The sequence below is a fragment of the Etheostoma spectabile genome, chromosome 10 (genome assembly GCF_008692095.1).
Source record: "Etheostoma spectabile isolate EspeVRDwgs_2016 chromosome 10, UIUC_Espe_1.0, whole genome shotgun sequence".
In the NCBI taxonomy this organism is placed as follows: domain Eukaryota; kingdom Metazoa; phylum Chordata; class Actinopteri; order Perciformes; family Percidae; genus Etheostoma; species Etheostoma spectabile.
Genome location: NC_045742.1, coordinates 1,717,158 through 1,727,248, shown reverse-complemented (window position 1 = coordinate 1,727,248; position 10,091 = coordinate 1,717,158). Strand labels below are relative to the sequence as shown.

The 10,091-nt window shown below is 40.7% G+C and overlaps 1 protein-coding gene and 1 long non-coding RNA gene across 2 annotated transcripts in view; one reads left to right on the top strand and one right to left on the bottom strand.

The window, feature by feature from the left end:
- Positions 1-10,091, bottom strand: part of LOC116696805 (uncharacterized) — a 451,372-nt gene that overhangs the window by 107,938 nt on the left and 333,343 nt on the right. The window lies entirely within an intron of this gene.
- Positions 1-10,091, top strand: part of LOC116696791 (connector enhancer of kinase suppressor of ras 2) — a 69,846-nt gene that overhangs the window by 49,697 nt on the left and 10,058 nt on the right. The window contains 7 exon segments of the mRNA XM_032527962.1: positions 102-310; positions 3,867-3,904; positions 4,001-4,043; positions 5,282-5,330; positions 6,996-7,168; positions 9,276-9,349; positions 9,476-9,547. Of these exon segments, the coding sequence (XP_032383853.1) occupies positions 102-310; positions 3,867-3,904; positions 4,001-4,043; positions 5,282-5,330; positions 6,996-7,168; positions 9,276-9,349; positions 9,476-9,547 (658 nt within the window).

Genomic DNA, 10,091 nt, shown 5'->3' with positions numbered 1-10,091 from the left:
CCCCTCTCTGTGGTTTTCCTCCCTCTGTCATCCGTTTAGTTGCGTTCAGAGCCTGTCAATCCTCTAACTGCTCCATGCCTCTACCCTCCTCGTCCGCACAGATTCAGACAACTCCCTGCTGCGTTACCTTAGCGACGACAAGATCCTGGTGATTGAGGAGGAGCCCGAGGGTCCGGGCAGAGAGAGTCGGCGGGATTCCACCAGGCGCTCTCGGCGCAAGAGCCGTAATCCCAGCAGCCCTAGCTTCCCCATCAGCCCCTCCATGCTGTCCTCCACCTTGCGCCTTGACCAACCACCTGATGCTTTGCCTGTATGTACACAGTCTGTTTTTAACCTTTTTTTTCAAATTTGTGTCTAATATTGTCTGGTTAAGTCTGTTAGAAGTGTGTGTGTGCTGTATGTATGCCAACTTTGTGTATACATTTTGTGTACAGAAATGCTGTGACATGCCATGTTATATACTGTAGGTTATATTTTGAATGTATTCTGTATTTTTCTCTCTAATGTTACGAAATCCCTTGAAAACAGCTATGCTGAAAATCCAGACCCAAATCTAAAAGATTAAGGGTCTGACATTGAGTAATAAAATACACCACGACCAATCACAACAACACACAGGGTGACGTATCCAGAGCCCTGTACGCTTAGCTACCAGCGGAGCTAACTGATAGATTAGACTGTAGTCATCCTTTCAGCTGGCCTCTGGCCCCGCCTACATCAGATACACCGATGTGATTGGTGCAGCTCGGCTACAAGGGCATAGTTGATGAGCAGCATTACTTGATGCCAGAGGAACTCGCTGAGCTAATTCAAATTGTGCTCTGGCGAGAACTCTGGTTTCCAGGGTATGGAACAACCAAAACCAACAATGAATCGATCCTACTGACTGAAGTGTTATCAATAAAAATGTATCTTATTCCTCTGTGCCATAGAGTTCTATTATTGTCCAAAAAACATAGGAATGAGCCACACTGCTGCCCTGCATGTCATGTTCCTTCATTACCATCAACATGTGGTAGTCTCCAGGTTTAAATGCACTATTTACCCCTTTTAGAGTAATGTTTGCTGTAAACTACAGGTCTCAGATGTTTTAAGTAATTACTGAGCCCTTTTTTTAATGACATAGTGTATACTGTATTTGATACATAACACACAATATTTACATTTTCAGTCAGAATAAAATATGGATTAATGTGTTGCTTGTTGGTCTTTTAAAGGGTTTTGTTAACAATAAGACAATTATAGATTTCAGCCGGCCTTATCCTTGAAAGGCCTGCACACAGCAACAGGTGGCAGCACTTAATAACTGAATAATGGAGTACTGAATGGACTCCAACTCTCAACAGGATGGATATAGTGCAATAAACAGCAATAGGATCAGGACAAAAATGAGAAAGAATTTCACAATAGAAGTTAAAAAATCAACAAAATGCATAATCCATTCAAAAGTCCCACCTTCAGAAAAAAAACAGTTGCACCAATGCAACAATGTAAAAATACTCCATTGAAAGTAGAGGTCCTACATTTAAAGTCCTACTAAGGTAAACTAAATATCAGCAAAATGCATGTATCAAAAGTAAAAGTACTTATTATGCCAAAAGATATCCCTCTGAAATGTAGTTTCATTGAACTAAAAGTAATTCCTGGGGATTTTTTATCTTTCTTACTTAATGTTGGACGCAGAGTTTAGATACTTTATTATTTCATATGTCATTTCTTAAATGACCTTTTCACCGCAGACATTTGGACTTGCCACAGTAGGAAAAGCCAGGTGTCACCAATAACATTAGCAATGGCTCCTTTCTACTCAAGTGTCAGGGTAACTGAAGCAGCTAAAAGGAATTCAGCCATCATTCATTTTATTCTTACCAGCTGTTCTTTTCCTTCTGTGTCATGTTAAACTGTGAAAAAGGCCTATCGGCACTAAAATCCCCTTCACTCACAAAACTTCAACTTCATTTTTAAACTTCGTCTTACAGTGTGTGTCTTTGTCCTCTCGGGGGGGAGACTATTTGTGCTTGCAGGATAGGTCGGGGTGTTCACAGTACAACACTCGTTGTTTGTGTGTGTGTGTGTGTGTGTGTGTGTGTGTGTGTGTGTGTCTATGTCTATGTCAGGTAGAGGAGACAAAGGAGAGTGAGGATGATCAGTGTCATTGCGTGGCTGCCAGCTTCACGGATTATGAGAATGACACTCACGCCCCCATTTTCTCTCTCTCTCACACACACCCACACACACACACACACACACACACAAACACACACACAGGAGTGCATTTGTATGCAGGGTAGCCATCTCACGACTTATCCTAACTTGTCTTAATATCCCCATCTCCTCCTAAGTCTAAACAGCAGTTCATTTTGGACAAACACACACACAAACACACACACACACACACACACACTCTCACATTCTCACTTGCATGCGCGCGTGCACGCAAACACGTATCCCTGTGAGTAGGTGCATGACACAGCATCGGCCAGACCAATTACAAGCGACTGACAGACTGTGCTTAAAACACGAAGCGTGCAAACACACACACACGCACACACACACACACACACACACACACACACACACACACACACACACACACACACACAGCTTAACTAACACCAGCCCTCTCTTGGTGGTGACTCATATCTATTCGGTTGCACATAACGTGTATACTATCCTGCACTAACAAGCATATGCTAACCTTAATGACCTGCTCGTTTCCTCTAGCTCATTCCCTCCGTATGATTCTTTTTTATTAACACAATACACCAACATTTTTGCAAAAAAAACATATATGAATTTCCTATTGGACAACATGTCTTTGGCAACAGTCATTATTGCACACATTAAGGTTACCCTGAAATCATTCCCAGCAGCACGAGTATTCTATCACTTGTGTTGCATGATGGTAAATGAATGATCATGAGATGATAGGCCCTTGTGCCAACACCATGCCCAATGGTCCTCTGACCCTCTCCTGGGGCCCTGGGGCCCTGAGCTTGTTCCCGGTATAGACTCATTCATTTAAAAGTGTGTCTCCACACAAAAAAAAGTATTCTAATAATACCCTAAATTCAGTTAAATATATTTCATTGGGAGGATTATGGGATTATGTATAGTGGTTGAAGTCTTGATTAAATTATAGTCATCAGGAAGCAAGCGTGTCATCAGCTGAAAAATGATCTTTTGGTTTTGGAATTGATTAAATGTGAAGCAGCTGGAGTCCTAAGGACAGGATGGCAACCTTGAATGCATTATTTGATTATTTTAATAATACTATTAGGAGTACTAGCACTTGTAATGTACTTTGTCCTGTTTATTTCCATAGATTTAATTTCAGTAACAGTCCTTTTCAGTTAAATAACCATTAAACAAAAAACACTACATACAATAATGAGCTAAGGCTAGTGTTATTCTGTGATATTCATGTTATAGTTACAGTCTTGTAACATACTATACTACTGTACTGATTATACTTGCTAGTATTGCATTGAATTGTGTTTCCTAGGTTTTTTTAATGTGTGTAATTTGTGTTACAGCTTCAGTAAACTGTTTAATTTATACGGTATATCACTGTAAAGAGGCACTTTACTCACTGGGCCAACAATTACATGGTTCTGAAATGTCTTTTCAACACAGCTCACCTTTTATAAAATGCATGTCAGCTATCGAGGTTTTCAATATGGAGAATAGAAATGCAAAAGAAACAACAGATGTACTGTACTCAGCACAGGTACATCCACAGAACATGATATGATGATTACCAACAAAGGTGCACAGATAGAAGGAGTGTGCATGTGTGTGCTGCCCTGTAGGTATACTGGGCTTTTAGAAACTCTCATTAGTCTTTTTGTTTTTCTGTCTCTCAGCGAGGTGCGGACACACTACGAGCAGACACGACAGACAGGTGAGTGTGTGTTTGGGGTTTGACCACTTGCTTTGGATTGATGGACGGAGTTGAAAGAGCTGTTTGTGGTCACATTCAATCATGTCTGTCCTGCAGGTACTCCGGCTCAGGAAGCTCAGGAGCCGCCTCCATGAGGAAGGTAGGGGAGCTAACAGTGCTATGACTGTTTATCTTTTATCTATAGTTCTGATGGTTTATTTACTTGATCTTTAAATAAAGCGGTCTTTCCAGTACATTTGGATTCAAATTACATTTTAATGAAGCAACAGTACAGTTACATCAATAATTAGAACACATAAGCTGTTACATGGAAATTGAGTGTGTGGCCAAACATACAGCCAGAGAAGACTAGGATTAGGATTGATACCTGAGATGAAATCCATTTGGGACTGTAATTATTAAATAAAAGATAATGGTCAGAGGAAATTGGATTCAGTATTTAGGTTACTGTGACACAGGAAGTTGTCGTAGACACAGGAAGTTGTCGTAGCCGTTGTCGTAGTGCCTCTCCTCCCAAGCACTATGAGTCTTAGCATACACTGAGTCATCTCAACTATCATAGATATATTTATTTAGCTATGTAATATAAGATATTATAAGATAATAAATTGTCAAAAGGTGTTTTCAGCTATGTTCATGTTGACACCTATAGCCACTTAGCCTGCTCACATGGTGATAATGTGCAATTCAGGTTTTTTTTTTTTTTGCTGAACATAAAATCATATTTAGTAACTTTGAAAGAACAAATAAAATACTCTCCCTCTTGCAAATTCATGAGCAATAAAAGGCATTAGCAAATGGCTCACTATGTAAGCTAACTTAAGATAATTGTTGACATATAACGGACATTACTGAGTTACTGACTCTTTTGTTAAACTATATTTTAATATTAAACATTAGCACAGAATTGTCACTTATGGCCAAAGTAGCTGTTTAAAAGTCACATTGATAGAATGGCTTAAACAGCAGAGAAATCAACAGAATCAGGCCACAGTGGGTCCATGTAATCAGCAATGCCTTTTCTCACAATATGAAGAAACATTTCTAGACTAAGTACTGAAATCCTGAACCTTTTTGACGCATTTCCTGGTTGTCCAATGACAAGTAGTAGCCTAGCTACGATGCACTTCATGACATCCTGTGGGTTTTAGTCCCTGTGGCATACAGCTCCGTCACAGGTTGGAGGTCACTTCCCGGCTGTGCCAGTGTTAGTATTCTGATACCTCTGTGCCTGTAATGCTCTCTGCTGTGAGCCAGATAAAAATAAAAATAAGCTAAACATTAAAGAGTGAACTCGCCGCAACCTCTCTACGTGCATATACACCAACCTAGATATATTTTTTGAGCTAACATGTTTTTTTTCTCTCTCCCCTCTAGTCCTTCCATTACACCTCACTAAGAACGAAAACCAAAAAGAGAAGTAAAGGTAGACACACTGGTGCATTTTCTCTTTCTTATGTATGACCTTTAAAGTTGCATATGTGTGTTGCTCCAGAATGAGCAAAGCTTTCAATGTGGTTTAGTGTAAATGTCTGAACTCCAAACCACTGTGACTGGCATGTACACTGTGCTGTGTGACTGGGAGAGGAAGACAGAGCTTGAAGTATCAAACAGAGAGTTGATGCTGATGGTATGACACATTGCTTATGTATATTTAACGTCCAGTACAGTACGATCAGAGATGGTTTAGAATCGAGACGCCCCAACTCAGAGGAATTTACTCTATCTGTGTCATGTGGATGAAAGCTCGTATGGGCTGATCTGGAACCTTGCCCCTTATGAGGTCGCCCCCCCACCCCCCCCTCCCCCTCAGAAATGGCACATAATAAGGAAAGCTTATTGTGGGACTGGCTCCAGTGGCTGTACATCTGCACCAAGGGTGACTTTTGGGAAAGAGACCACAGATACAGTATTAGGGAGCACTAAGGCCTATTTAAAAGAGACTTCAGATACAGTATTAGGGGACCATTAAAGTCTATATAAAAGAGACTTCAGATAGAGTATTAGGGACCACTAAGGCCTATTTAAAAGAGACTTCAGATACAGTATTAGGGGACCACTAAGGTCTATATAAAAGACTTCAGATACAGTATTAGGGGACCACTAAGGTCTATATAAAAGAGACTTCAGAAACAGTATTAGGGACCACTAAGGTCTATATAAAAGAGACTTCAGATACAGTATTAGGGGACCACTAAGGTCTATATAAAAGACTTCAGATACAGTATTAGGGGACCACTAAGGTCTATATAAAAGAGACTTCAGATACAGTATTAGGGGACCACTAAGGTCTATATAAAAGAGACTTCAGATAAGGTATTAGGGGACCACTAAGGTCTATATAAAAGAGACTTCAGATACAGTATTAGGGGACCACTTAGGTCTATATAAAAGAGACTTCAGATACAGTATTAGGGACCACTAAGGTCTATATAAAGAGACTTCAGATACAGTATTAGGGACCACTTAGGTCTATACAAAAGCATCCAAAGAGCACCATATCATGGGACCTTTAAGAGTATTGATGCCAGTGGGAGATTCTGTGATGCTACGTATGTCTTTTAGCTCTGTAAATATATTATGTTAGCAAAAGAAAATGTTAATAAATTATACTAAATATGACTTTTCATCCATGCACACGACGTTCACTACACTTTCTAACAAGGTCACGCCCATTGAGGACACAGGAAGTGTGGACCATTTCATACCAATTGGCACAGTGTGTAATGCGCTATCTTTAGTAATCTTTGGTACATTTATTACTGCACTTGCAAAATATATTAGACACTTGATTGATTGTTTACATTTTTCTGATTTTTACTGTCACAGATACAGATGTCATACTTTTCAGCTTATTCTATTCTTTAGCTTTGAAAATGTGTAAAAAAACAACTTTAGTATGAAGGGATTCAAACGTTTCCATTGGTTTTACATGAAGAACGTCTGTAAGCTACTGCAGACTTGAAAAGTCATTTGGATTGGACTGGTCCCACTAGATAAATGGCCACGATTCTCCGTGTTTTTCTCCTAATGACATGCAAAAGGCTCTAAAAACGACTTTTAGTACTGACATCCTCTCCTCTCTCTGTAGGATCCCTCACTAGTGCCAGTCGAAGGAGAATATCCTGTAAGGACCTGGGCCACGGGGACTGTGAGGGCTGGCTGTGGAAGAAGAAGGATGCAAAAGGTTATTTCACCCAGAAATGGAGAAAGTACTGGTTTATCCTCAAAGAGTCCTGCCTCTACTGGTACACCAACCAAAACGTAAGGAATCACATTCAACTGCCATTGGGAGTCATACTCTAGTTCACGTCTGCAACACAACAATGTTTCGGTTTTAAACAACTTTATTGACAAAATGTAAAATGGTCAGATACCCCTGCATTAGGGGAATTAAAGTGATGATTTTACGCATAAATGTCAGTCTACTCATGATGGACAGTATTACTCGATGTGTAAAAACATCTGTATAATGTCTTCTGTGTCTGTAGGGGGGTTTCTAAAGTCTAACCCAGATGATGTCATCTGGGTGACCTTGAGTTAAGGTTGAGTCTCTAAATATTTGACAAATATGCTTTAAAAATTGGGGACATTGATTTTGAAAGATGAGGGCATTTAACATCTCTAATCAAAGATCATGGGAATTGTAGTATCCAGTGTTTTTGGAGCTTGACCCATACTAGGGACTTCAAACCTGAATATTACAGCTGCTGCTGCTTCAGATATGACCATCCTTCTTAATCTGTTACCCCCAGCCTTTACAACAATCTAATAACAAATAGTGTACCCCTTAAATTCAGATTCATTTTTAGAATATTAATTTCCTGTTCAGCGCCCACGTGAAATAACAAATGAACCTGCGGCCATCTTTGCGCCTATGGGCGTGCTGGTCTTACAGGGAGGTGTGTTCAGGTACATTCTGGGCGTGCTGGTCTTACATGGAGGTGTGTTTCAGGACATCTGGGCGTGCTTGGTCTTACAGGGAGGTGTGTCCAGGTACATTCTGGCGTGCTGGTCTTACGGAGGTGTTTTCAGGTGCATTCTGGCGTGCTGTTCTACAGGGAGTGTGTTCAGGTCATTCTGGGCTGCTGGTCTTACAGGAGGTGTGTTCAGGGTCATCTGGGCGTGCTGGTCTTACAGGGAGTGGGTTCAGTGCATTCTGCTGGCGGCTGGTCTTACAGGGAGGTGTTCAGGTGCATTCTGGGCTGCTGGTCTTACAGGGAGGTGTGTTCGGTGCATTCTGGGCTGCTGGTCTTACAGGAGGTGTGTTTCAGGTACATTCTGGGGCGTGCTGGTCTTACGGGAGTTGTTTCAGGTTGCATTCTGGGGCATATTGCTATCTTGAGAAAACACTTCTAAAGTCAATAACACAGCATTTCATTGTTATTTTAACAACTCATTAGTAAAATGCACCTAGGCTTCTGCACAGCACGTGCACACTATGCTTGTTACACACACAAGGAAGCGCAGCAGCACACAAACATTCATAAAAAAATATCATGGGGCCAATCCTCCATCATAACAGCAATGCACCAAGGTACAAACGCGCCTGTCTTTTTAAGGGAATGGGAGAGGAGCTCTGATTGGTTGATTGCATGTTACGCCCAGATCACCTTTGATCAATGAAGACACTAAGTCCAACCCTTTAGGATCATGGGCCCGGCGAACAGACCCTTTAAACTAGCATAAGTGGATTTGGACACGCCCTAAACGCACCTGCACCAATTTTGTTTTTAATTTTGCCAGTTGTTTTCATGACAATCGAATAATCATTTGGTCTGCCAAACATCACAAAGGAGTAATATATGTCCGTTAACATTCCAAGAGATAAGAGTGATATCCTCAAATGTCTTGCTTTGACAGACCAACACTTCAACAGCCAAAAATATTCCATTTACTATAATGTGAGACAAGGAAATCAGCCAATTCTCACATTTGTGAAACTGGAACCATCCATAAAAAGTGATGATCAAAATCAGCAGATTTGCTTTCTGTCGATTAACTTATTGATTAATAGACTAATCGTTGATCTGTTAAATGCATTCAGAGCACGTTGAGCTAACACAAACATGCATGTCTTTTAAAGACTTTAAGGTGTAATTAAGATGTTTGGATTAATGGATTATTGGAATATTTGCAACAATTTGCCAAAAAATACCTGAAAAGTAACAGTATGTTTGTAAGTTTCACAGCTAAGATAGTCATATCTCATCCATCTTTTTAATGTCAAGGGGTGAAAGGAGCCATGTGCTGTTTTCAAATGCTTGACTAGAGTACTACTATGCAAAATAAAATTGGTTTTCAGTATGTATGACATTTTGTGCTCTGCGTTGACGATGTACCACCCCTCTCCATCTGTCTCTGCCTGCAGGATGAGAAGGCTGAGGGCTTCATCAGCCTCCCCGAGTTCAGAATAGACCGAGCTATAGAGTGCAGACGGAAATAGTGAGTGTCCCTCACATGTCGCCTCAATTACTAATCAAGCACATTCGCTTTCACCCACACAACACACACCTACCATGCGTACGCAAAAAAACACTAATCAGTCTCCTTCTCTCCGCTTGACTGCAGTGCCTTCAAAGCCTGTCATCCCAAAATCAAGAGCTTCTTCTTCGCCACAGATTGTCTTGAGGAAATGAACAGGTGAGTGAGTGGGCGTCTCTGTGAGTCTCTTGAGTGTGTGTTTGTGGACAACAGTCAGATGCTGGGGACGTCGTGTGTCCTTTAATGAATATTTTAGCTGAGTAAACCAAGTTTACACAAGGCCCGCACAACATTGTGCATGAATAAGGCATAAGGCTAGCCCTCTGTTGGTAAATGTAGAACTGTGTGTGTGTGTGTGTGTGTCACGTGTGTGCTCGTGTGAGAGGAAGATCGTAGGGAAATTTGCAGGAGTGCTATCTGATGAGCTCTAGTTATCCACACCTCTCCTCAGTGACATGGAGAGATAATTGGGGGAGAGTAATTAACCAGCTATATTTGACTTCCCTACTGCGCTTGGAGGTCCATGTGTGAAAGCGCTGTTGCGCACATTTTCATATGCATTTGCTCCTGTTTAAATAACTAGGTATTGGTACAGGCTTCAGAAAAATGTCCTTTTCATTCATTCATTCATATTTATTAAACAGGAAAATTAAAAAAGTGGCATTACATTACAATATAAATGGGCCTGACTCAGTTTAAAAAC